Source organism: Triturus cristatus, chromosome 4_1 (assembly GCF_964204655.1).
Source record: "Triturus cristatus chromosome 4_1, aTriCri1.1, whole genome shotgun sequence".
Lineage (NCBI taxonomy): Eukaryota > Metazoa > Chordata > Amphibia > Caudata > Salamandridae > Triturus > Triturus cristatus.
The window spans coordinates 90,649,131-90,676,673 of NC_140585.1; the positions used below are offsets into that span (position 1 = coordinate 90,649,131).

The window sequence follows — 27,543 nt, forward strand, 5'->3', positions numbered from 1 at the left end:
GCATGTATACTACATTTTAGAGCACGCTAGTTAAAATAAATATTTTATATCGATTCATGTCTCTGCCAGATCTTATTGTGGACAGGTAGAAGAGTGCAAGTGAAAGGGTGTATCTTGCAACTGCGAGTCCTTAGAAATTCGGGAGTGTAGTTTACTATGGTGTCTAATCACTTTCTCTGTGAGTGAGTAGGAGGGCAACAGAGACACTATAGATAGTCAGTCCTGGGCTCATGGGTACTTAGTTGGTAGGATGACTCAGTCACTATGCACTACGGTCCCATAATCCTATGCATAGTTCTGTTCTTGGGCAGAATCCCTGCAACAGTTTCCTGCTGTAAAAGTGCAGTCCTCAAATTGAGTAGAATGCAAGTAACTAGGAAAGTAGCAATAGTCAAAAATGAAGAACAACAAGCCCCCATCAATGTGACTGTCATGAAATATGGGATAGATGGTGTAGCTGAAAATTCAACTAGAGGGGGGAATGTTAACATGGGAAAAGTCGATGTCGATGTGCACAATGATACATTCCTATATACGAACAAAATTGTATCACTATTATAAAATTCACCCGTCATGACCTCTCCATCAACCCTGACTCAGAAATACGTGGTCAAGCAGGCTCTACAACCTAAGCCTGAAGTTGCTGATTGGCAGGTCACAGGTGGGGTGGCACATATCCGGCAGACAAACATGTGAACAGGAAACACAGATTAATCCCATAGCTAGGCACAGCGATGCCACAATGGTCCAGAGAAATTGGCCCCTATAAAGCACACATGATGGGAGGGGTATGCACATTCCCAAAACACCATACATTCAGATGCCACACAAAGTTAGGAAAACTCAGCACACACAGTACACGCAACGATCATGCGCCCCTCATGGCAGACTTCTGGACATGTAGCCCACTGGCCCTCACTGTGTCCACACAAAGTTGAGCACCACCTGCATTTGCTATCAGGTGGTATTATTTATGACTCCAAAAACAAGGTATGCATTCCTTTACCAAAAAAGGATCTCCAAATTGTTTTATGATGCACAAAAAAACATATAAAACACGCTCTGATCGATTGTACTTTGAGACGGTCCTCAGACCAGCTTCTGAACTGTCTCCTGGCTGAAGTGTGTAATTAGACCAACTGTTCCTGTTTTGCCAAACGCCTCTTGTCTTTTGTTATTCATGTTCAAGGAACAACAGGATTGTACATGCACTAATCACTTTCAGGTTGGAATATGCCAAAGTACTCTATCTGGGTGATCCTCAGAATTTGCTGCCTCAGCTTCAGCATGTACCGAAGGCTGCAGCCAGGCTCATACTGAACATCCCAAAAAGCCAGTCTATCAGACAAGGTCTGAAACAATTGCAGTGGTTAACAATCAAATCCAGAATCAAATTTAAAACTCTTATGAGCACACAGAGAGTATTCCATCAGAAGGTCCCCAGCTACATTTAAGACACGTTGATAAAATATCTACCTGTAAGGGCACTCCACTCTTCTAATCATAACTTATTATGCATTCCTAAATTTTGCAAAGCCAAGTCTTGGAGCAGATCCCACTCCCTTCTGGCCCCCAGTCTCAACAATGCCCTTCCTGCTCTCCATCTCTAGCAAAAGTTTGTCTAAGTCACAGTTGATAAATTTCAAAGTCATGTGTTTTTGTCACAAGAGCCTACAGGGGAAGGGCCCCAGCAACCTATTTGATTTTCTCTCCTTGCACAATCCTAGCCGCCAGCTAAGATCGACAGGAGCACACCTACTTAAGATCTCCAGGATAAGTAAAGCTAGGATGGGCGCTCGATCCTTTGGCTACCTAGTGGCCAAGAGTTGGAACACGCTTCCATTCTGGCTACGCGCTCAGAAATCTGAACCAGCCTTTCGCAAAGGATTAAAAACCTGCCTGTACATACAGTAACTTGTGCCAGCAGTCTCCATCACTCTTGCTGACATGCTTCCAGCGCGGAGACACACCTTTTGGGGTAGCCAGGTGCTCTACAAATTAACTATTATTATTATTTATTTCTGTTTGGCGAATTGTAAATCTGTTCCTACTTGACTTAGGTGAGGGCCAGGACACTTCTTATGAAGCAGCAGCTGCACTACCTAAATGTCGTTTCATTCATTCATTCATTCTTAATCAAAGAACCAAAATGTGCCACACATTCAAAAACACCTGGAGCATTGTGAACCCCTCGCTTAGTACCTACAGGATGGATGGATGAATGAAAGGACAAGTCAAAGAAAGATTAGATGGATGAGTGCGTAAAAGGATGGATGGTTTAGCAGTTGAAATGATGGTGGGTGAAAGAATGGATGGGTGAGTGGGTGGGTGAAAGGAATGGTGCTTGAAAATAGATGGGTGGGTGAAAGGATGGATGGATGAGTGCGTAAGAGGATGCATTTTTGAAAGGATGGGTGGATGAGTGGATGAGAAGATGAGTGGGAGAAAAGATGGCAGAGTAAATGGAAATCTGAGAGAATGGATGGGTGTATAGGTAGGTAAAAGGATACCTGGGAGGATGGATGGAAAGCTGAGAGGATGAATGGATGGAAGGACGGATGAGTGGGTGAATGGATGGATGGTTGGCAGAGTGAATTGAAATCTGACATGATGGATTGATGGGTGAAAGTATGGCAGTGTAAATGGAAATCTGAAAAAGGCAATGGGTGGGGGGTAGAAAGGATAGCAGAGTAAATGGAAATCTGAGAGAATGGCTGGATGGATGGATAGATGCATAGGCGAAAGGAAGGCAGAATACATTTAAATCTGAGAAGAAGAATGGGTGGATGCCTAGATGACTAGATGAAAGAGACAATGGATCTTCTCCAGAGAGGGTCGGACTCACTGCTTCGCTTCCTGGGAGCTTGGGTTCACAGTGAGGGTATTTTAATTTTCTGTCTATTCCCTTGGCTAACGCTGTATGCTCTCCACTATCAACGACCTGGCCATTACATCTTACCAAGGAGTAGTGTGTGGGTAGGTGTAACAAACAAAAGAAGAATGCAAAAAAGGAACAGGCAGTAAAAAGGCTTAATTTTTGTTTTTAAAGTAAAATATTGTTATTGTTTTATTTTCAAAAGAAGTATAGCTTTTAACATACAGGGACTGTCTCCACAGCGTAAGCACAAAGGGACTGTATTGCATCAATCTTATAGTCCCATGCATTGTCACAAATAAAGATCTCTTATCGAGCCTTCGTCCATTTGCCCGTAACCTATGGAGGTGCACTACTTCCTGCTAGCTTCTACTGAACACCAGTCACAACGATTCTTTATTCATTTTTTCACCCCAGAAAAAGACATACATTTCCTAAAACTGTTGCAAGTGTAAATGACAAGAATTCTGGAGAGCTGAATCACCTATTTACATTTGATAATATGTTGTATTTTACTGTCCACCACTACCCCAGGTCTTTCAAATTGTGCTTGCTGGGAAACCTGCAAAAGTCTCTACCCTAGACCTGCAGGCAGATGCTTAGAATATTATATAACCTTAGTCTGTCTTTCATTTTTTCAGGAATATCTCCCTTCCCGATGAGAGACAAGGAGACGTCAAAAGCATTGAACTGAAAGGTAATACAACACCACCATGGCGCCTAAACCCAGTGATACATTTATACGACTCGGTCTCTCCCCAGACTGTGTTGCTACCCGCAGAACAATGTAATCCCGCCCTGGAACCAGCTCATCCCTGGCTGAACAAGAGTTTTTCTAATGCAAATTGAACTAATTCCAACATCACTGAAGGGAAGGGATCATGTTATGTTAGTAGCACATTGTTAAATGCTGAACTTTCATAATGAGAATCAGTCTCTCATTTACAGGTCTGGTTTTAATGTGCAAGTACAAGCATGCACACTTGCAAACATATTATTGTTCTCATCTTTCAGCACAATATGCCTTTTTCTGTGCCTCCTATGTCTGTGCCTTGTCTTTTACTGTTCAAGCTTCCAGTGATGCATACCACCAGCACGACAAGCTCATGGAATAAAAAACAGCTCCACCACAAGCTTGAAGAATAAAACCATCACACAGACCTAATAAGTACAGAAAGAGACAGATTCCACAGAAACACCGACCAAATAGTATGTGTGCGTGATGCATGCCTATCTTTGCATGAGTTACCACATTAAAGCTAAAACCGTTTTGCTTTACCAATGCTTTTTGTAAAGTGTTCGAGGTCTGCAGATTTTTGGGAAGTACACCGTGTGTTATGATCAAGATTTTGATAGTAATGAAGAAGTGGTCTGACCAATACGATTTTAGATTAGTATTCAGTGTTCATGAAAATCAGGTTCACGGCGGATCCCTTATTGTGATTAGGGAAGGTGTAATATTGTTGTAGGTTGTTGACTGCAAGGTTTTGAGGACTAATGTGTGACAACATATCATTCTTGGTTTGAAGCAGCATCAGCACAAACACATTTAGGTATGAGAAATCACAATATGTGCAAAGTAAGCAGGACTGTACTAACACATTTAGGGCCAAATTACATTTAGCTGCAAAATCACATTAAGTTGCAAAATTACCCCCATTGAAACATCAGCATGTGTGGGGAAATACTTTAAGGAACACAAATCCCATTTAGCAGAAAGAAATATTTGGATGCTGTAAGAAGATGCCTTTTTTGCGTTGTCACTCCCTACTTTTTGTTGGATTTTACTGCTGGTGTATGCACTCTGCACGCTGATGCACTGCTGTTCAGTGCCCAGTGTATGTGCTCTGACTCCATAGAACATGTCTAATTGGTACTTTAACTTTTCTATAAGAACCTGGTAGATAGTGCTCCGCGTAACCAGTGCCTGTAAATTAAATGTCACTAGCGGACTGCACCACTTACTGAACCAACCAAGTGAAAACTCTCCAGAGTTGTTTTTCACTACTGAAGGGGTATCTCTACCTTCGACTAACAATAGGTTATGCTATAATCCTCATATTTTAATAGTTAAATCATATCCACTTTAATTCCAAAGTCAGACTTGATATTACTATTTTTTATATTATTTTTTTATTATGTGATACAATACATACACAATCATATTTTCAACACTGTTGATAAATAGCTGAACACTAAAAACAGTATTATATGTACAATGCACAAATAGCCATACATATCTATTCATAAAATCCCTTGTTTTTCCAGCAATTCAAATATCCATCAATGATTAAAGAACCCCAAGGATAAAACAGACCAAAAAAGTCTATTACATTCTAAATATATTGCTAAAATCAAAACTATACATGGGCAATCATAGCTAGTGAAAAAAGGACATATCATTAAAGTACCATACTCCAAACGGGGAGTTATGTATAGTGCGTATTTAAAGTGCAAATATCATGTGCTATCATGAATAGTGCAAAGATCATTACATTAACATGCAATATACACTAAGAAAAATGAAAAGTAAGATGTAAAAAAGCTCCAAGGTAGACTACTCAAAAACAAACATGGAAAGATCTTCCACATGGACATTTTAGTCAGAGCATATCCCTTGAAGTAGAAATAAACATGTTATTATTCCCCTTGGCATACGTTTACTCCAACTGTCGTATCTTATTCATTTCAGTTTGCCATTGTTCAAATGGACATCTAAAAGTCTTCCGCAATTGTAGAATAAGTGATGTAGCGAATAAAAGAAAGGTAAAAAGATAAACTTTTGGCTTTATCTTACAAAAGCCTCATTATGTGCAGTAAACCCCAAAAAGAACAACTAGTAAATCAGATCCCACCCTCTTAGATAACTGCTGAGATGCAAACATAAATATCTGTTGCCAAAACAGGTTCAGGGCAGGACAGGTAAAACAATATGCACCCTGATGAAACATTAGGAGAACATTTTTTTTTAATGCAGGGGTATAATAGAATGCCCATCTAGCAAGAAAAATCATTCTTTTAACTATTCAGTAAAAGGTGACCTTAGACATTCATCTTGCTCCAGCCTAAAACCTCTAGTAGCCTTTCTGAGTTAATCTGCAGCTGTCCCTTGACAGCCTGACTGCACCCTGCCAGGAGGTGTTAGTGGCTCCCAGGAAAGGAACAAAAGTGCCATGGGTGGGAGGAGGTGTCACCTCCACCTGACAGGATGGCCTGGGAGATGTGCCTACCAACTGCACAAGCTTCAAAGGGACACCCCCTTGCACAGGCAGATGTAACTCACACCTTGGCCTGACCTTTCCATTTTCCAGGAAGCCAGAATGGCACCAATCCCACTTGTGGAAAACCTGTTTCAGAACTGGTTTGCAGAGGGAATTTCTCATTTCCCTAAGCACATATCAGGAGTATGTTCAGAGCTCTTCCACGAAGGATAAATGTCCTGCCATGTTGGATTTTGCAAAGGAGTGCAATGTGGGAATGTTAAGAGGCAAACTTCAAGGAAATTATGTCAGAGTGGGTATGGTTGTCCATAAAAACTGTTTTTCTACTGGTCATTGAGTCTCCCCACTGCACCCCCCACAAGCTAGTCCCAGGCAAACGTGCAGCACCCCTGCATACTTTTTTCAGACAACCTCTGAATCTGTGGAAACCTGTTGATTGAGGAAAGAAGAGAGTGTATAGAAGTAGTAATCTTCAAGTAATAAAGCCACATTTCTTCAATTGGTCCAGTTAGATTTTTGTAATGTAAACCTGAGCTCATCCCTTAGTAGGTGTAGAACACAGTAGACAGACTTAGCTTAGGTAAAAAAAAGTGTAAAGTGTTTTTCAGTGCCAAAACAGTTAATAAGTGGAATAAACAGCACAATTAAAGCCTGGCTCCAGTTTATAAAGATAGTATATTTTTTAATCTTTAAATAGCCAGTAGAACAGCTAACATCTGATATAGGGAACTGGAGATACAAGTTTTCAAATTGTAGATGTTTCTATTGCCAAAATGCGCAAAGAGCCAACTGCAGGTATCGGGTCGTGCGAGACCAGGTGAAAGTCAAAAATTACAGCTGACCATGATGAAGCACAGGTCAGATACAGGGACCAGGTTTGTCCTGGTGGAAAGTTTATCTTCTGACTTTGTTGTTTTTCCAGAGAAAATCTTTGCTGAATATGTCGTCAGTGGTTCAGGGTGGCAGCTGGATCCAAAGGGTTCATTGTTGTCAGCTGGCTGGAGTGCAGGGCCTCATTGGGATTTTCAGATGTTTGAGGCTCGCAGTGACAATAGCATGAAAGTTCAGAGCGGGCGAAGTTTGAATTATGTGCCTGAAACAGTCTCGCTGGCGTCAGCTGCTCTTCAATGTTAACCTTCGGGGAATCCCTCTACGACTTTTCTTTAAAATCAAGCTTCTTTCAGAGGAGCTAACCAGTAAGTTCAATCACGCCAGCGATTCAACATTGGCGGCTGCGACTCAGTAGTGGTCTGGTGTTGCAAAACATATGAAAAAAGATTCTAAGGGCCAGATGTACAACTCTTCAATTTTGCAAGCTGCAAATTGCGCAGTAATTTGCGACTTGCAAAATGAAATGCACATTTCATAATGGGGTCACAAGTTGCCTGCCTCATTAATATTCATGAGGCAAGTCGCAATTTGCGACCCATTGGTATTTGCCTGCAAACCCAGGGATGGGGGTCTGCTGGAGACAGCAGACCCCCATATTCGTGTTTGCTTTTTAAATAAAGCAGCCTTTTTTTCAAATGCAGCCCATTTTCCTTAAAGGTAAACGGGATGCATTTAAAAGAATAAAAGAAAAGCTTTCTTTTCATTTTTTAAGGGCAGGCAGTGGTCCCTGGGAGTCACAAACGCTATTCTTGCAAAATAGCGTTTGTAGATGCCAGCAACATTTTTTGCAGTGGCAAATGGCCCGATTTCTTGTTTGCAAACGCAAAAAGCAGTCGTACATCTGGCCCTAAGTGTCTTGTAATCAGGGAGGGAAATAAAGTACACTCTAACACCAGCCGATGGGCGAGGACCTTTTGGGCACTACTTGTGGGTTAGTACCCATTCTCCCAGAAGCCATCATCAGGCTCCAGGGCAAATCCAGTTGGAATTGATCAGCTGGGCTCAGCAGAATCTTAGGCTTCTTGCAACTTTTTGTGTTCCTAAAGCTTAACAGGAGGCTAGCCAATTAGCCCTTGGAATTCACTCTTTTGTTCAAGGTTCAAGTGGCAATATGTACAGATCATGGGGGCTCACCACAGGATATAGTAGGTGCAGGTGTCTTTCTGAAGTCCAAGGAATATCAGCAGGTGCAGTCCTTTTGTTGTCTTCCAGCTATGTTCTGAAGAAGGTATCTGGAGTGCCACTTTTATGCCTGGCACTAGGTTGTGGATGGAGGAGGCTCTCTGATTAATAGGAGCATAGTTCTAAGGGGTAACTCTACCAACATTGACATCCTTTCCCAGAGGTTTGGCTCTAAACAATACCACAGTACACTGTTATGCATCCAACATGCAGAAGCTTTCTTCGTAATGACAGAGATTTGGGCAGCCCCCAAATCTGTGTCCAAAGCCAAATCTGGGACAGGTTTTCCTTACTGGAATTAGTGCCAGCTTGACTACTTGGACAAAGGAAGAGGCAGGCCTAGTTGTGAGGTCAATCTGCCTGTGACAGGGGATGCCCCTTTGAAGCTTGTGAAGTTGGTGGACAAACCCCCCCAGGCCATCATTTTGGGAGACACCTCCTCCCAGCAAGGCCCTTTTGGTCTGATTCTTGAAAGCCAATCACACATCTCACTGGGAGGCCATCATGCTGCCAAGTGATACAATCAAAATCAATCAATCAGGATTCTTATAAAGCACAACTACTCACCCATAAGGGTCTCAAGGTGTTGAGTGGGGAGTTGGGGGGCAGGGGGTGGATCTGCGGTTCACTCGAAGAGCCACGACTTGAGGTCCTTCCTGAATTGCAGCAGCGATGGTGATTGCCAGAGGGGCAAAGACAAGGAGATCCAGGTCTTCGCAGAGAGGTAGCAGAAGGTTCTTCCTCCAGCTGTGGTCTTGTGGATCCATGCGATTGTGGCTAGGGAAAGTTGGGTGGAGCGGAGATGTCTGGTGGGAGTGTAGAAGGAGAGGCAGTGGTTGAGGTATGCAGGTCCGACATTGTGGAGGGCTTTGAAGGCGTGCATGAGGAGCTTGAAGGTACTTCTTTTGTTGGTAGGCAGTGATGGCCTCTCTAGTGATCAGTGATGTGGCTGTGGCATGGGATGTTCATGACGAGTCTGGCGGAGGTGTACTGGATGTTCCTCAGTTTCTTTAGTAGTTTCTGGTTGTTGCCGGCGTAGAATGTGTTGCCGTAGTTGAGTCTGCTGCTGACGAGTACATGGGTGACCATATTTCTAGACGTGGTGGGGATCCACTTGAAGATCTTACAAAGCAGGCAGAGCGTATAGAATTAGGAGGATGAAACAGTGTTGATTTGGTTGTTCATTGAGAGCGAGGAATCCAGGATGATGCAGAGGTTTGTTGTGTGGTTTGTGGGTGCTGGGGGGGGTTCTGAGTGCTGCGGGATACCAGTAGTTGTGCCAGGCAGAGGGGTGAAGCCCAGGATGAGGACCTCATTCTTGTCTGAGTTAAGCTTGAGGCAGCTGTCCTTCATCCCTTCATCCAGTTGTGGAAGTTGCTCTTGGTGGCTGTGGGTTTGTCTGTAAGGGAGAGAATCAGCTAGGTGTCATTGGCGTAAGAGACAAGGTTGAGTATGTGGCATCTAAGAATGGCTGCAAGCAGGGCCATGTAGAAGTTGAAGAGAGTGGGGTTCAGGCAGTATCTATGAGGCACTCCGCAGCTGATCTCTGTGGGTTCTGAGTTGAGCGGTAGAAGTCTGATCTTTGTGTTCGGATGGTGAGGAAGGAAGATCCATTCTAGAGCTTTGTCACGGATGCTGGTATTGTGGAGGATTGTGAAGAGGGTGTGGTGGAGACAGTGTTGAATGCGGCTGAGAGGTCCAAGAGGATAAGGGCAGCAGTTTTGGAGAATACGGATGTCGTTTGTAGCAGCGAGGAGAGCGGTCTCAGTGCTGTGGTTGTGTCTGAGGCCCAAATGGGAGAGGTCTAGGATGTGGTTCATTTTGATGAACTTATAAAGTTGGGTATTGATGGCTTTTGTGATGATTTTGACTGGGAATCGGGGCAGAGAGATGGATCTGTAGTTCTTGAGGTCCACCTGGTCGGCTGAGGGTTTCTTCAGCAGGGGGTTGATCTGTGCATGCATCCAGACTTCGGGAAAGGCGCCAGACTTTTTGGAGCAGTTGATGGTGCGGCAGAGTTCAGGTGTAATTGAGGTGCCGGCTCCGGTGAAGAAGTGGTGAGGGAAGGGATCTAAGGGGGCTCCTGAATGGATGCTCTTCATGATCTGCTGGGGTCTGGACCCATTGGGTGCAGTGGTTTCGGGTGGGTCTTGGGTTGCAGAGCTGTCATAGATCGCCTTCTTCTCGCGGTAGAAGAAGGTGGAGAGGTTGTGGCAGAGGTCTTGAGAGGGGGGAGTGTCTGCTGTCTTTGTGCTGGGTTTGGTGAATTCTTTGACCATGGTGAAGAGTTCTTTACTATTGTGTGCATTGACGCATTCCTGTATGGCTGCTTTCATTGTTGTTCTGATGAGGTGGTGGTGTGCGGTGATGGTGGTTTTGAAGGCTGCGTGGTCTGCCATGATCTTGCTGCTCCTCCATCTATTCTTGAGCCACCTTCAGGTGTGCCTGGACTCTTGGAGGGTCAGGGAGAACTAGCTGGCTTTCTTGGAGGGCTGCTTGTCTGAGGTGAGCCAGTGTGTTGGTGCAGTCTAAGATCCAATGGTGGATGTATCGTGCTGAAGTGTTGGTGCCCGTACATGTCAGTGGTGGGGTTTTGCTGAGGGAGGTGGTGAGCTGGACTTCGGTGACCTTGTTCCAGTTTCTGTGTGGATCTTGTTGGCGTACGATGGGTCTGGTGAAGGAAAAGTGGAGGCAGGAGTGGTCGGTCCAGTATAGCATAGAGGTGTTGCTGACGGAGAAGTTTTTGCTTGCAGACACAATAGGGTCGAGCGTGTGTCTTGCTGAGTGGGTTGGAAATGTGACTTGTTGTTTGTGTCCAGCGGTGGAGAGGTTCTCCTTTAGGGAAGAGGTGTTACAGTCGTCGAGGATGTCTAGGTCAAAATTGAGGTCGCCGAGGAGGATGTAGTCCATTGAGGCGAGAGTGTGGTGACATGAAGTAAGTTGTGGCATCGCTGAAGAGGGGATGGGTTCCAGGAGGTCTGTAGGAGAATGTGCCGTGGAGGTTTGCGTTCGGGTTGGTCTGGATCTGGAAGTGGAGGTGCTCCATGTTGTGAGGCGAAGGGTGTTTTTGTGTAAGATGGCAATGCCTCCTCCCAGTCAGTTGATGCGATGCTTTTGGATGATTTTGTAGCCGTCAGTGATGGTGGTTGCGTTGTCTGGGGCTGAGGTGGGGTTCATACAGGGTTCCATAAAGAAGGCAATGTCGGGGGAGATGGAGTCGAGCAGGTCCCAGATCTCCACTGAGGGAGCTGGTGTTGAGTAGGATGCATCTGAGGTGGTCGGTTCCCATTCTTGAGGGTCATGCAGCAGATGGGTCTTGTGTGCGGAGGGAGGAGAAGTTGCAGTTGCGGAAGGTGAATGGGCATTGGGTGTTCTTCGGTGATGTGAGGTGGCAGGTGGTGGACCACACACGGTCGAGTGCATGGAAGGTGCTAGAGTTGTAACGGTAGATGGCCCATAGGACCAGGGTCCCTGGTGCTGGGCACAGTGCAGGCACGGACTGGAGCAGATGGGCTTGCCTTTGGGGTGCCTTCGGTGCACCAGTGGCACAGCTGCACAGCAGCCACCATTAAGTAGTGTTGGGGAGGGTTGGACAGCTGGGAGGTGGGAAGCAGAAAAACGGCACTGTAGGCTGGCCGGTCAGCGAGGGACGAGCAGCTGCAAGGGCACAGAAAGGGAAAAACGGTGCAAAAAATAGGAGAAATAAGATAAAGTCAAAAGTAAAAAGTAATAGATAAAAGAAAGGTGAAAAAAGAGCAGAGGAGCAAAAAGGCAGAAAGGTGAAAAACAGGGCACAGAGCAGCAGCAGAGCAGAGATCCCCCCACTGAACCACCAGGGATGAGGCACAGGCGGGTGTCTGTTGGTGGAGGAGGGCCTCGAACTAGGAATTGAGGAATCAGAGGGCAACAGCTACAAGGCGAAGCTATGTGGTGAAGGAACCAATTTACTGAACTTACAAGAAAGTAAGTTCACTCCTAAACTGTGCAGGCCCGCCATAAAGTAATGTTGGGGAGGGCTGGACAGCTGGGAGGCAGTAAGTGGGAAAACAGTGCTGTAGGGGGGCAGGCCATGAGGGACCAGCAACAGCAAGGGTGTGGAAAGGGAAATAAAGCAGAGGACAAAAATGCAGAAAGATGAAAAACAAAAGGCAGAGAGTAGCAGCAGAGCAGAGATGCTCCCCATTGAACCACCAGGGATGAGGTGCAGGCGGGTGCCTGCGAGTGAAGGAGGGCCTTGAACTTGGACCTGGAGGTGTCAGGGGATGTCAGCTACCAGGCAGAGCTGTGCGGTGAGGGAAGCAATTTCTGACAAAGAAATAGTTACAGAATAACTCTGAAAAAGGCTACCAGATACTTACTCAGTTACATAGTCACTTTCTAAAATCACTATGTTTGAAGATAGAGAGGCCAAATTCGACTTTAGTATGAAGTGAAATATAGTAAGCCACTTTTTTCAATGCTGCAGTTAGCCATGCTACAGTGAAAAAGGGTTGGTGGTCTTTTTCACAGTAAAGAAATGTAAAACATTGACACATATGCCCTACTTTTAAATAGCACACATCCTACTTTAGGGCTGTTTAGGATTAATATAGGGGTGACTTACTACTAATTAAAAGGAAGTCGTAGGCCTGTTAAAAGTTTGATTTTAAAGGGTCTAAATGGCAATGTTGCACCTGTTCAGCCAGACTGCCGTGGCAGGCCTAAACTCTTGTTTTCACTTTAGTGGTGCAAAATAATTGTTCTATAGTGACATTTAACTTACAGGCCCTGGATACAGAAAGGACTATATACTTGGGACTTCTAGGGAGGATAAATATGCAATCAGAGATAAGCATATTTACTTGATTTTAGGACTCAGAGCACATACACTGGATGGTGGACTTCAGTCCCCCAGTGTGTAGAATCCTTATAGAATCCTTATACCAGCAATAAAATCCAGCAAAAAAGTATGTGTATGGGGGGAGGGGCAGGAGGTTGTCATTAAAAAAAGGCATTTCTTTATAAGAGACAATGGGAGAAAGCTGGCTTCCTCAGAAAGGGAAGCCAGGAATGACCCGTACCGTAGTGACTCTTCCACCCTCTCTCGGAGGTTCCCATTGTGAACTGCACCAGCCCGTGTCAGGCTGCAATTGCTATGCTGTGTGATTTCTGCAACTACTGTGAAGGGTGATTTCTTTACCACCCTTGATCGTCTACAATTGCTGTGCTGTGTGAATCCTGCACTGCCCCATGTTGGGCTACAAGTACAGTGCTGCGAGAACCATGCCCCAGTCTGTGTTGGGCTGCAACTACTGCACCGTCAATGCAGCTTTCAAATAACCTTGCGAAAAATCCAAAAGTGCTTAGAGGCCACTCATTATACAAGTTCTCATGTTCTCATACCAAGTCAAGGAAACGTGACACCTCCCTGGAGTAGACTACATTTGTTTCAAAATGTGCTATCCGTGTCGCCATATATCCAGAAATTGTATCTAATATGCTAAGGCCAGTACTTTGTCAAGGATGCCCCACCATACGCAATAGGCGCCCTCATATGCCAATAATTACATGCAATATGCCATTGCCAGAATGTTACTTTGTAAGCTAGAATACTGAGATGTACTAGACCCGACACACATAGGTATTGTGGCCTAGGGCTTCAAAGTAAACAATTTTGTAAAAGTGATAAGAATGATGCAGTTTTGGTTGAACATGATATACCTTAAAAAACAGCAAATTCAAGAGGCATTTGGCAAAACAAAAACAGTTTGTTTAGTTAAACAGAGTGGCCGGGAGAACAGTTACAGCACACAGGGTCCGAGGGCTCTCTCAATTTACATTCGGTTGGCATCCTTCTTAAATACACTTTTTGACAGCTCATAAAGGTTGTCCCATTGTAATGTCGCTGCAACCATCTGGGGGTCAATTGAGTGCTTCTTGCCCATGTGTATGCCTGCCAGCGATGCACACTCCTACCTGTGACCTATCAATCTGGAATCCCAGGCCTCAGTCTCAGGGCCTGTCTAACAACATATTTGCAAGCTGGAATGAAGTTGAGTTCAACTCAGGTGACTCTTTTATTATAGACGTGATTTGGTTCTCAAAATTAGTGAATCGTTCTTCATATTAACATCTGCTTTTTCCATATTAACATTTCCTCCTCTAGTTGAACCTTCTACCGCCCCACCTACCTCTTTCATTGGGAACATCATTTTTTGGGGGGGACTTATGATTTTTAGTCTCACTTTTGGGATTGAGAAATTAGCCAAAATGCAGCTACATTTTGGGTTTTGGGGGGAAAATGGGAAATATGTGCTGCAGAAAAAAGCACCTGGTTTTTACACTGCAAATCCTATCAACGAGGGTCTGTGGTGCTAAAATCACCATCTTCCCAGCTTTCAGTAACAGACAGACTTTTGTCAGAAAGCCAACATTTTCAATGCAGTTTTTGGCATTTTATGGCATTTTTCCTATTTTTTTGCATTCTCACCCTCCTTTTAGTTAGTAGTAGAAATGGGTATAAAACCAATAATGGATCCCAGAAAGCTATACATTTCTGAAAAGTAGACAAAATTCTAAATGAAGCAAGGGGTCATTTGTGTAGATCCTTCAAGGGTTCCCTATAGAAAGTAACAGTTACAATAAAAAAACATTGAAATTGAGTTGAAAAAATAGCCATTTGTGCCTACATTTTTACCTGTAACTCTTCTAACTATAGTAGATGTTTGAAGCAATATATTGTTATGTCGGCAGAACGCTTCTGATTGTGGGAATATATAAGGCTTGTAGATTTACCAAAAACACAAAGTACCCAGACCCAATAACTGGGTTGCACCTTGCAATGGGTTTTTCATTTGTACCGGGTATACAGTAATTCATTCGGTAAAATATAAAGAGTGAAAAATAGGTATCAAGGAAACCTATGTATATCTGAAATGGGAGCAAGATATGGAGTTTATAGGCAGTGGTTATTTGTGCATCTCACAATTTGTGGGTACCCATATTAGCATGTGAATTAAAGGGTATTTGTCAAAAATACTTCTATTTTTCACACTGTCTTACATTTGGAAGGGAGAAATGCATAGAAAGACAAATGGTGATAATGCTTGTTCTACTGGTCTGTACTCCTCTAAGTCTCCCAATAAAAATGGTATCTCATTTGTGTGGGTTGGCCTAGTGCCCGCTATAGGAAATGGCCCAACTGAAAACGGACCCTTTTGTGCAATGTGCCTAGCTTTAGATTTTGGGCACTAGCTCAGACGGCACCTAGGGAAACCTAGCAAACCTGTATCTTTTTTTTTGCACTGGACACCCAAGGAAATCCAGGATGGGGTGACTTGTGTCGTTCCCACCAGGTTCTGTTAACCAGAATCCCTGGCAAAACTTGTCTAAAAAAACACATTTCCTCACATTCCTTTGATGTAAAGTTCTGGAATCTGGGGTAAGCCACAAACTTCCCTCCACCCAGCATTTCCTCAAGTCTCCTGATAAAAATGGTACCTCACTTGTGTGGGAAGACCTGGTGCCTGTGACCGGAAATGTTGCGAAACACAACATGGAAACTCAGATTTTTCCAGTGAATACTGACCCTTTTTTGCAATGTGAATAGCTGTGGATTTTGGGGCCTAGCTTAGCCGGCACCTAAAGAAACTTAGTAAACCTGTACATGTTTAAAAACTAAACACCCTAAGGAATCCAGGATGGGGTGGCTTCTGTGGCTGTCACCAAACCCACATTTTCCTCACATTTCTGTGATGGTAAGTTCTGGAATCTGCGGGAAGCCACAAACTTCCACCCACCCAGCATTCCACTAAGTCTCCCAATAAAAATGGAACCTCACCTGTGTGGATAGGCTGAGTGCCTGCAGCATGAAATGGCCCAAACATATTGTGGCCATATGAAAATTATCTATCACAAAACATCCTGCATTCTGGTCTAGGGAACCCTACCAAACCCAGACATTTCTGAAAACTAGACACCCGGGGGAGTCCAAGGAGGTGTGGCTTGCATGGATCCCTCAATTGTTTCTTACAGAGATTCCCTGCAAATCACAAATTTAGCTAAAAAAATTGTATTTTCCTCCCATTTCTGTGTCGGAAAGTTGTGGGATCACGGGCTGACAAATTTCCTACCACCCAGCATTCCCCCACATCTTCTGATGGCAAGTACCCACAACAGGGAGGGGCCCAAAATGTATTGTGGAGATATCAAAACTATCTATCACAAAACAACCTGGTTTTGCAAGAAAGGCGCCTGCGTTTTTGGTCATGGGCTAGGCGGCCATCTCACGAAACCTACTAAACCCAGACATTTCTTAAAACCAGACACAAGGGGGTCCAGGGAGGTGTGGCTTGTGTGGATCCCCCAACATCTTCCTTCCCAGAATCCAATGCATACCCCAATTTCTGTCTGGGATCACCGCTCTGGCACAAATTTTCTACCACACAGTGTTCTTCTTGGTCTCCTGATAAAAATTGTACCTCACTTGTGTGGGTGTCCAACGAAGAGTCAGCCTAAAAACTTATATATAAAAAAATATAGCCCTGAGAGCTCACTGTGGTATCCCCTCAATATCTATGTTTTTGGCCCTTTCCAGTTGCAGGCCCTTGGCCCACCCACACAAGTGAGGTATCATTTTACTTTGGAGGCTGAGGGGAATGCTTGCTGGTAGGAAATGTTGCTGGCGTGGTGATCCAAGACAGAAATGTGAGGCAAATTCTAAGATTTCAGGGGATTCTGGGTAAGAAAACATTGGGCGATCCATGCAAGCCACACTTCCCTGGACTTCCTCAGGTGTCTAATTTTCAGAAATGTCTGGGTGTAGTAGGTTTCCCAAGATGGCCCGACTCTTGGATCAAAAACGTAGGTGCCCCCGTTGCAAAACCAGGTCATTTGTTGAGATCATTCCGATGTCTCTACAATAAGTTTTGGGCCCTTCCTCGTCGCAGACACTTGGCCCACCCACACAAGTGAGGTACCATTTTTATTGGCAGACCTGGGGGAACTCTGGGGAGTAGGAAATTTGTGCCAGCCCTGTGATCCCACAACCTTCCCAAACAGAAATGTGAGAAAAATTTGACTTTTTAGCAAATGTGATGTTTTCAGGGGAAAAAAGAGTTGGAGTATCCATGCAAGCCACACCTCCCGCGACACCCCCAGATGTCTAGTTTCTGGAAATGTCTGGTTTGGTAGGTTTCCCTACACCAAAACGCAGGTGACTCCCTTAGAAAACCAGGTCATTTTGTGATAGATCATTTTTATGACTCCACAATAAGTTTTGGGCCATTTCCTTCTGCAGGCACTAGGCCTACCTACACAAGTGGAGGATTCTGGGTAATAAAACACTGGAGGATCCATCAAGCCACACCGCAAGCCAACTGCAATCCATACACACCACCATCCAAGCCCGATCCACGCACTCCACCAGCCACACTCCATCGAAGGACATCAACAGCCAAGCTACAGTCCGAGCAGACCCCTAGCCAAGCCAGCCAAGGGCTAGTCGACACACACTGCCAGCTAAGCACAAGTCCACACACACCACCAGCAAAATGCAGGTTCGCAAACAGCCAGCCAGTACATAAAGGCTGTCAGCCGCACTCCAGTACACACACAAACAGAAACTTTCGCTAGAGTCTAGTGGTTTTCTGACCCCCCCCTTGGGGGCAAATGAGCCTACAATTATAGCTGATCTGCTCCCATAAATGGCCAAAATGTGTGTACAAAAAAGGGGAATGACCCTTGCCTAAGGTGCCTCTCTCTGACTTGCCCATAAGCACATCTCTGGTGCCTAGTGGACTGTCTGCCCCCCCTCCGGGGGACAGATTGGGGGCTATTGCCACATCTTTCCCCCAGAGGGGGCAGAAAACTGTGGCTGTTTGTTGTGGGAATGGGAAAATTGGCATCCCCATTCTGGGCAGCCCTCACCCTTTAACTACTAAAAGTATTAGTTCTTGGCTTCCCGGGGGGGGGGGGGGCAGTTTGGGGGCTATTGCCCCCATATGCCCCAGGTGGGCAGAAAATTTTTTCATTTGTTTTTGAGTGGGGAGGGAGCATTGGTATGCCCATTCTGGGCAGCCCACAACCCTACTCTGGCTAAAGAAAATACTCCCTGGTGCTTAGTGGATTTTCTGCTTCCTACGGGGGAGCAGGTCAGGGGCTGTTGCCCCTATATGCCTCCCGGGGCCAGAAAGACTGTGGCTATTTTTGTGGGGGGTGGGGGTAAGGCATGCCCATTCTGGGGAGTTCCCACCCCAGAAATGTATGTAGAAATGTAATCACTAGTTCCTAGTGGGCTTTCTGTCCCCCCCGGGGGCAGATTAGAAGCTAGACTGTGCCTATTTGTGGGTGGGGTGAGGGAATTACAGTGCCTATTCAGGAAACCCCCACCCCTAAATGTTCATAAAAAAAATCTCCGGTACCTAGTTGGCTCTTAATCCCCCCGGGAGGGGCAGACAGGGGGTATTGCCCCATCTGCCTCCTGGAGGGGCAGAAAGAATGATTAGGTCAATAAAAAGATGGGAGGAACAAAGACCCTTGCCCACAGGGCTGCTCCCTCCTCCCTGGTGTCTAGTGATGGATCCCCGCTTGGGAGCGCCCTCCTGCGGCAATCCCCAAGCAGTGATCTGCTAGGGAAGGGTACCATTGGAAAGGGGAGATTCTCCCCTTTCCTTTCCAACAAATACCTCTCCCATGTGGTTTCAGTGCTCGGGGGCTAAGATAGCCCAAGGGCACTGAAACAGTGAAACTGAAATTAGCCGGTCGGGCTCATTTCAGTTTTAGTTTCAATGTAATAACTTCAGCGCGCCATGCATGCGATCATCTTTACATTGAAAAAGAATGCCTCGGGATGTTGGAGAAGCTCTTCCCCAGCTCCCGAGGCTAAACAACTAAAATGGAAATCCCTCAGCTGTTTACAGCAGAGGGATTTCTGGATGGTGTGCAGAGGACGTAACGGTTATGTCCTCGGCACACCAGCGCGACAGCCAAGGACGTAACTGTTGTGGCCTCAGCAAAGAAAGGATTGAGTCCCACACGTATCTATGCTGTATCACTATGAGGCGGGTTGCAAGCAGTTCTTCCTTGATCATACTGAGACCGAGCTCAGTGATGTTCATCATCTTGAGCATTTCCCACCTGGTTATTTGCAACCAGCGGGCATTGTTTTTTATCTGTAAGGCAAAGAAGGATCTCAACCATCCTGACGACAGTTGTTAATCAGTAAACAGTCTGAATTGTTCTGGAATGCCTTTGTACTGAACCCAGCCAAAAATAGTCTACAGTTCTTTTCTCACAAGCCTGGTGCAACAAGGTTGTCTTCTGTTTAATGGGTGCTGCTACAAGTCCGGCACTTCTACTCCATGACAAGGGTCACGTGTATATGGTGACCAGGGTACAAGGTCCGTGCCATCCGGGGGCGGGCTGAGTGTAGGCAAACTAGCCGCATTGCCGGTAGGAATCCATCAGTTTGTAGGTGCCCCATTGCATATCCGGAATGTGTAAAATCTTGCGTCAGATGGCCCTACATTGGAATTCCATATTGTGAGACTGCTTGTTGTTTAGCTCAGTCCACAGACATAAACTGTAGCTGATGTATTTGTGCACTGCACAGGAATTTGATACCTCCAGTAACATTTTTTCCAGGAACTCTTGGGTCCATGTGGTATCCTTTCCTATTTGGCCCTTCCTACGCATTCTATCCAGCTTGGTTTGTATACAGTGTGTTCAGTCGGAATGTATAAAACGATTGGATTGTTTTTGTATCGGGTTAGGTTTACTGCTATGTGGGTTGGATATTGGGTCTTATTCTACATAAATAGAAGTGGATGAGGCATTTTGCTTTCTTGAGGGCTACCTCCTGAGATAAGTAAAGTCTGTGCCTACTGCATGTGGGATGAACTAATAGATGTAACATGACTTGGCTGATGTTTGGGAGCCGACTACAGTCTTGTGCAGATACCAGGTTTTATGCAGAAGGTCATTGTATGGTGTGTATGGTAGGCTGGTGTTCTGACCAGTGTAATTGTATGTGATGTTTGAGAGGTCCTTATGCAAGCGCTGTGGTGACCTTTGGCTGGACTCCATTTAACTAGACAGTTCCTCAGCAGAATATGTAGACAGAGTGCACATAGCATTGCGATCATACACAACAATGCAAGACTACATGACGTTGTTGTGGACATTGTAGATCTTGGCTTGGATTTCCTGTGAGTGATCTGGGGCCCTCGAGCGGCTGTGTTCAGTTTGCTTCATCGAAAATTAGTTCATAAGTCCTTGCCATGGAAGATCTTGGTTACACAAAGGAATGGGGCACCCACCCGGATTTTGAGCAGTTGGTGGTTTACTCTTCCTTCCATTGGTGTGACTTCAGGAATTTTCTTTTTCCTCTGTTTCTTGTTTAATTAAGGTTGATGAAAGTTGCCTTGGTACACAGCTGTTACCTAGTTTGAAAAAAACTTTGTTGGTTGTTAACTTAGAGAAGAAAGAGAAAATTCCCTTGATTCTACAATTTGTAGAGCATAAAGTACTATGTCAGAAAAGTCTATGTAAGAATTATTTTATTTAGAAAGATATATTTCTCATTGTTAAAACAAATAAAATCACAAAACATTTCATCATACTTCAAATAAAATTATTAAAAAACATCCTACAGTACATATACACCCAATCTAATTATCGTTGAACAACATAACACAATTATGACCAGCATAATATGGAGACAGACACGAATGTAAGATCCAATTACTCTTCTTTACAAATGCACATCACATTAGACTCAGAATCACAGCTTCTTATACATTGATAAATCAGTATTTGGTTTGTCTGTATTGGTCCTTTGATTGTGCTTATCCACAGCGTTGACGCGTTTCGATGGCTTTAAACTGATAATGCCATCTTTATCAAGACCACATAATTCTGTCTCCCACCATAATTAGTATTATTCCTAAAAGCAAATGGATATAATTATTAATCCGAATAGCACATATGGTTGCTAATTACAACAATCTCAAAGCTAGTATGATGTCCACTGAGTAATAATTACCCTGTTATCTTTCTCCGTTGATTTACCCAAACAGATCTTCCCTCCACCCGACTGGCGTGAGGAACAATTGTGCATTAACTCCCCATTTCAAATCAGGGTAATGCGGCCCTTAACATGGTTCCTATATCGTAAAATTGACTGTTCTAAATCGTAGGAATCCCTTGATGGCTGTTATTCTAATCTGCCACCTTGTTCCCGTTATTAAATGCTCTAATGTTGGCCCTTTCCTCGATTAACTTGTATCAGTTGGGGCAATTTCCAATACACAAGGCAAACAATGCGGGCAGGTGAGGTAGGGAGCCAGGAGTCCAGCTTTGCATATGGTGCAGCGCTGAAACAGCAGGGTTACAAACCATCTCTCCTGTTTTACACCAAAGGTCAGTGCTTTGCGCTCAGTTATACAATTAGTGTTAGTGTGTGAAGTTCAATGAATACACTTATCACATCTTAAATCAAACTGATACTAGACACAGGAGCATAGTAGAAAGATGTAAAGATGCGCTTTAGTTTGGAGTATTTCTACAATGACTGAATATCAAACTCAGTGTCGGAACATGTCTGTCTGCAATCATGCTGAACTGTCCAAGCACTCCTTGAAAGCTGTAACATAAAGAGCTAAGTCTGAGAGGGGGGCCGAGAGCGCTTCGTTCCTTTGCGAAGTATTTCACTGTGGTCAAAGGTGTTAAGCCACTCAGTGGAGAGGATAGACTTGCGGCGAGAGCAGTCGACCTCGGACCTGGTTCGAGTCTCGGCAACGACGCTCAACATCCTGTGATTCTGGGCAATTCTCTCCATTTGTGTATGGAAAAGACGTCAAAATTACGAACAATTCCAAAACATTCCTATACTGTACTCAACAAATTAGCATTCTAATACATACAAAAACACTAATAGATGGTAAGCTTTCCAAAATAATTCGGAGTTGGCAATCTCAATCTAACCTGAATTCCTCTCATGAATGAAAAATAAAGCTTTGAAATATTACTTTGCTAACTAGCTCCGGCTAGTGAATATTAAAACTCTGGCGATTCCAAAAACATTGTCATATTACTAATATAGTCCCTTTTTTCTGGCCATTAGTTTGTACCATGCAAGGTGACACAAGCGACATGGGAAAGTGGTACATTCGAAAGCGTGAATTCATCAAAGGGCATATAAAAGGCATGATACACAGATGCTTGTCTTTACCTGAGGAGCAGTCAGATGGCACCATGGATTCCACCGTGCCTGCTGATATGACCCCAGGCCCGCTGCAAAACCTGGAAGTAATCTGCCATCTCTGCTTTTGAAAGCAACTGGTGATGTGTACTGCTGAATAACTTGTCCCTGCTGAGTCGCAGGTAAACAGTTCCGGGGCAATGCAGTTTCTATAGAGTTCGCTATTTTAACCACAATTGGGCGCGGTTTTCTTAAAGTGATAGTGGGGAGTTTTTACCAAAAAGAAATTGTGATTGTGAAATCCCTCCTGCGGAGCTTACACTTTAATGGGGACCGCGCCCCTTTCTTTAGACGGGGCTCGCTGTAAGCTAAATACGGCGAGCAGCGTCTAAATAAAAGAGTGTGGCTACCATTAAAGTGAAAGCACCCTATCGTGCGCTCACTAATTTTTTTTTATACTAAGGGTTCGTAGAGCGGCGGTGGATAAAGATAAAGCGGACCACGCTGCTAAATTAAATAAAGAAGCGGGCATCAGAAATAGTGAGGAAGGAAGGAAATGCAGAATGAATGCGAAAGAAAACAAGCATGCGGGCGACGAGTAGGCTGGGTTAACAAGCGCGGGCGCTGCGCGAGTAGTGCGCGCGCACGCGATGGCAAGAGTAGGCTGGTGAGTGGAGTGCAATGCGGTGCGGGGCTGAAAGCTGGCCGACGCGCACATTCACGATCGCGTGAACGCAAGCGCTAGGTCAGCCAGCAGCACTTTGAAATCTCACCTAGAAAATGTCTCTCCGAGCAGCGCATGCGCGCTGACTCAGCGAGACCTAAAAATGAGTGTATCGTTCTTCATATTAACATCGGCTTTTTCCATATTAATATTGTATTAGCATTAAACAAGGATCAAACTAGACTGCTATACCTTTAATTGAAACACTAGTTTACCATTTTTTAAAATTTGTAATCAATTGTCCTGCTTACCCGGTTGGGCTGTACTTGATAAAAACATAGCAGATATGAAGGTGTATACTTCTGAAGAAGTATACAACATTTATTCACTTATAGAAAAGGTTAGAACATATGGCACATCGTCAGGGTCAATCTCACAACAACTAAGACCTGATAATGGCTCAGTTTCAGATACTTTTAATGATCAGATACTATTGATGTTACCCCTGATGAAGGGTGCTCACAACCAAAATGCACTGAGCCATGTGTTCATCAACAAGTATCTTCCAAGCTTGAACTTGCCAGCTCTATATTGTAAAAACAATAGTTGATGGACAGAATGCAGAACAATGTCATACATTCACCCAAGTACAGAGATCTGGGCCTAAATCCATAGTTTTTTTGCTCACCATGCCGTTCCAGTTTGAACCCAGCCATATGCAAATCAGTCTTGACCCTGTGCCTCATGGGAACAGTCCAGCCCGAACTGCCAAGCCAGGTCCTCCCTGGACTGGAAGCAAGCATCCTAGGACCGGTTTCGGGGTTTCACCCCTCTTCAGCCAGGATAGCTGGATTCCAGTGGCATGGAGAGCACGGGACCCACGTCTGGGCATACCCTTCCCTCTCGGGGTGACAAATGCAAAAACAATAGTTGATGGACAGAATGCAGAACAATGTCATACATTCACCCCAGTACAGAGATCTGGGCCTAAATCCATCGTTTTTTTGCTCACCATGCCGTTCCAGTTTGAACCCAGCCATATGCAAATCAATCTTGACCCTGTGCCTCATGGGAACAGTCCAGCCCAAACTGCCAAGCCAGGTCCTCCCTGGACTGGAAGCAAGCACCCTAGGACCAGTTTCGGGGTTTCACCCCTCTTCAGCCAGGATAGCTGGATTACAGTGGCATGGAGAGCACGGGACCCACGTCTGGGCATACCCTTCCCACTCGGGGTGACAAATGCAAAAACAACAGTTGATGGACAGAATGCAGAACAATGTCATACATTCACCCCATTACAGAGATTTGGGCCTAAATCGATCGTTTTTTTACTCACCATGCCGTTCCAGTTTGAACCCAGCCATATGCAAATCAGTCTTGACCCTGTGCCTCATGGGAGCAGTCCAGCCCGAACTGCCAAGCCAGGTCCTCCCTGGACTGGAAGCAAGCATCCTAGGACCAGTTTCGGGGTTTCACCCCTCTTCAGCCAGGATAGCTGGATTCCAGTGGCATGGAGAGCACGGGACCCACGTCTGGGCATACCCTTCCCACTCGGGGTGACAAATGCAAAAACAACAGTTGATGGACAGAATGCAGAACAATGTCATACATTCACCCCATTACAGAGATTTGGGCCTAAATCGATCGTTTTTTTACTCACCATGCCGTTCCAGTTTGAACCCAGCCATATGCAAATCAGTCTTGACCCTGTGCCTCATGGGAGCAGTCCAGCCCGAACTGCCAAGCCAGGTCCTCCCTGGACTGGAAGCAAGCATCCTAGGACCAGTTTCGGGGTTTCACCCCTCTTCAGCCAGGATAGCTGGATTCCAGTGGCATGGAGAGCACGGGACCCACGTCTGGGCATACCCTTCCCACTCGGGGTGACAAATGCAAAAACAATAGTTGATGGACAGAATGCAGAACAATGTCATACATTCACCCCAGTACAGAGATCTGGGCCTAAATCAATCGTTTTTTTGCTCACCATGCCGTTCCAGTTTGAACCCAGCCATATGCAAATCAGAACCTGTGCCTCGTGGGAACAGTCCAGCCCAAACTGCCAAGCCAGGTCCTCCCTGGACTGGAAGCAAGCATCCTAGGACCGGTTTCGGGGATTCAAGCAAGCCTGGCTGAAGACGGCTGAAATGCCAGAAACCGGTCCTAGGAAGCTTGTTCCGGTCCAGGGAAGACATGTCTTGGCAGTTCGGGCTGGACTGTTCCCATGAGGCACAGGGTCAGACTGATTTGCATATGGCCATGTCTGAACTGGGGTGTCAGAGTGGGCTAAAGAACGGTGGTGGATTAAACCCAGATCAGTTGACTGGGGGTGAGTGCTTGCAATGTTCAACACTCCGTCCATCATTTCCTTTGGTTTTGCTTTGTTCGCCATAAGTTGGCAGGGTATGCACAGACGTGAGTCCCTAGCTCACTTTGCCACTGGATTCAAGCAAGCCTAGCTGAAGACGGCTGAAATGCTAGAAACCTGTCCTAGGAAGCTTGTTTCCAGTCTAGGGAAGACATGGCTTGGCAGTTCGGGCTGGACTGTTCCCATGAGGCACAGGGTCAGACTGATTTACATATGGCCATGTCTGAACTGGGGTGGCAGAGTGGGCTAAAGAACGGTAGTGGATTAAACCCAGATCAGTTGACTGGGGGTGAGTACTTGCAATGTTAAACACTCCGTTCATCATTTCCTTTGGTTTTGCTTTGTTCGCCATAACTTGGCAGGGTATGCTCAGACGTGAGCCCCTTGCTCACTTTGCCACTGAATTCAAGCAGGCCTGGCTGAAGACGGATGAAATGCCAGAAACTGGTCCTAGGAAGCTTGTTTCCGGTCCAGGAAAGACATGGCTTGGCAGTTCGGGCTGGACTGTTCCCATGAGGCACAGGGTCAGACTGATTTGCATATGGCCATGTCTGAACTGGGGTGGCAGAGTGGGCTAAAGAACAGTGGTGGATTAAACCCAGATCAGTTGACTGGGGGTGAGTGCTTGCAATTTTCAACACTCCGTCCATCATTTCCTTTGGTTTTGCTTTGTTCGCCATAAGTTGGCAGGGTATGCTCAGACGTGAGTCCCTTGCTCACTTTGCCACTGGATTCAAGCAAGCCTGGCTGAAGACGGCTGAAAGGCCAGAAACCGGTCCTAGGAAGCTTGTTTCCGGTCCAGGGAAGACATGGCTTGGCAGTTCGGGCTGGACTGTTCCCATGAGGCACAGGGTCAGACTGATTTGCATATGGCCATGTCTGAACTGGGGTGGCAGAGTGGGCTAAAGAACGGTGGTGCATTAAACCCAGATCAGTTGACTGGGGGTGAGTGCTTGCAATGTTCAACACTTCGTCCATTATTTCCTTTGGTTTTGCTTTGTTCGCCATAAGTTGGCAGGGTATGCTCTGACGTGAGTCCCTTGCTCACTTTGCCACTGGATTCAAGCAAGCCTGGTTGAAGACGGCTGAAGTGCCAGAAACCGGCCGTAGGAAGCTTGTTTCTGGTCCAGGGAAGACATGGCTTGGCAGTTCGGACTGGACTGTTCCAATGAGGCACAGGGTCAGACTGATTTGCATATGGCCATGTCTGAACTGGGGTGGCAGAGTGGGCTAAAGAACGGTGGTGGATTAAACCCAGATCAGTTGACTGGGGGTGAGTGCTTGCAATGTTCAACACTCCGACCATCATTTCCTTTGGTTTTGCTTTGTTTGCCATAAGTTGGCAGGGTATGCTCAGACGTGAGACCCTTGCTCACTTTGCCACTGGATTCAAGCAAGCCTGGCTGAAGACGGCTGAAATGCCAGAAACCGGTCTTAGGAAGCTTGTTTCCGGTCCAGGGAAGACATGGCTTGGCAGTTCGGGCTGGACTGTTCCCATGAGGCACAGGATCAGACTGATTTGAATATGGCCATGTCTGAACTGGGGTGGCAGAGTGGGCTAAAGAACGGTGGTGGATTAAACCCAGATCAGTTGACTGGGGGTGAGTGCTTGCAATGTTCAACACTCCGTCCATCATTTCCTTTGGTTTTGCTTTGTTAGCCATAAGTTGGCAGTGTATGCTCAGACGTGAGTCCCTTGCTCACTTTGCCACTGGATTCAAACAAGCCTGGCTGAAGACGGCTGAAATGCCAGAAACCGGTCCTAGGAAGCTTGTTTCCGGTCCAGGGAAGACATGGCTTGGCAGTTTGGGTTGGACTGTTCCCATGAAGCACAGGGTCAGACTGATTTACATATGGCCATTTCTGAACTGGGGTGGCAGAGTGGGCTAAAGAACGGTCGTGGATTAAACCTAGATCAGTTGACTGGGGGTGAGTGCTTGCAATGTTCAACACTCCGTCAATCATTTCCTTTGGTTTTGCTTTGTTCGCCATAAGTTGGCAGGGTATGCTCAGACGTGAGTCCCTTGCTCATTTTGCCACGGGATTCAAGCAAGCCTGGCTAAAGACGGCTGAAATGCCAGAAACCGGTCCTAGGAAGCTTGTTTCCAGTCCAGGGAAGACATGGCTTGGCAGTTCGGGCTGGACTGTTCCCATGAGGCACAGGGT

General features: G+C 45.5%; 1 protein-coding gene across 3 annotated transcripts in view; it reads left to right on the forward strand.

Moving 5' to 3' along the window:
* The window catches only part of LOC146839630 (uncharacterized), an 812,224-nt gene that overhangs the window by 118,063 nt on the left and 666,618 nt on the right, over positions 1-27,543 (forward strand). For all 3 annotated transcript variants that reach the window (XM_085651718.1, XM_085651719.1, XM_085651720.1), the window contains exon 2: positions 3,517-3,572. In XM_085651718.1, the coding sequence (XP_085507844.1) occupies positions 3,517-3,572 (56 nt within the window). The remainder of the gene's footprint in view (positions 1-3,516; positions 3,573-27,543) is intronic.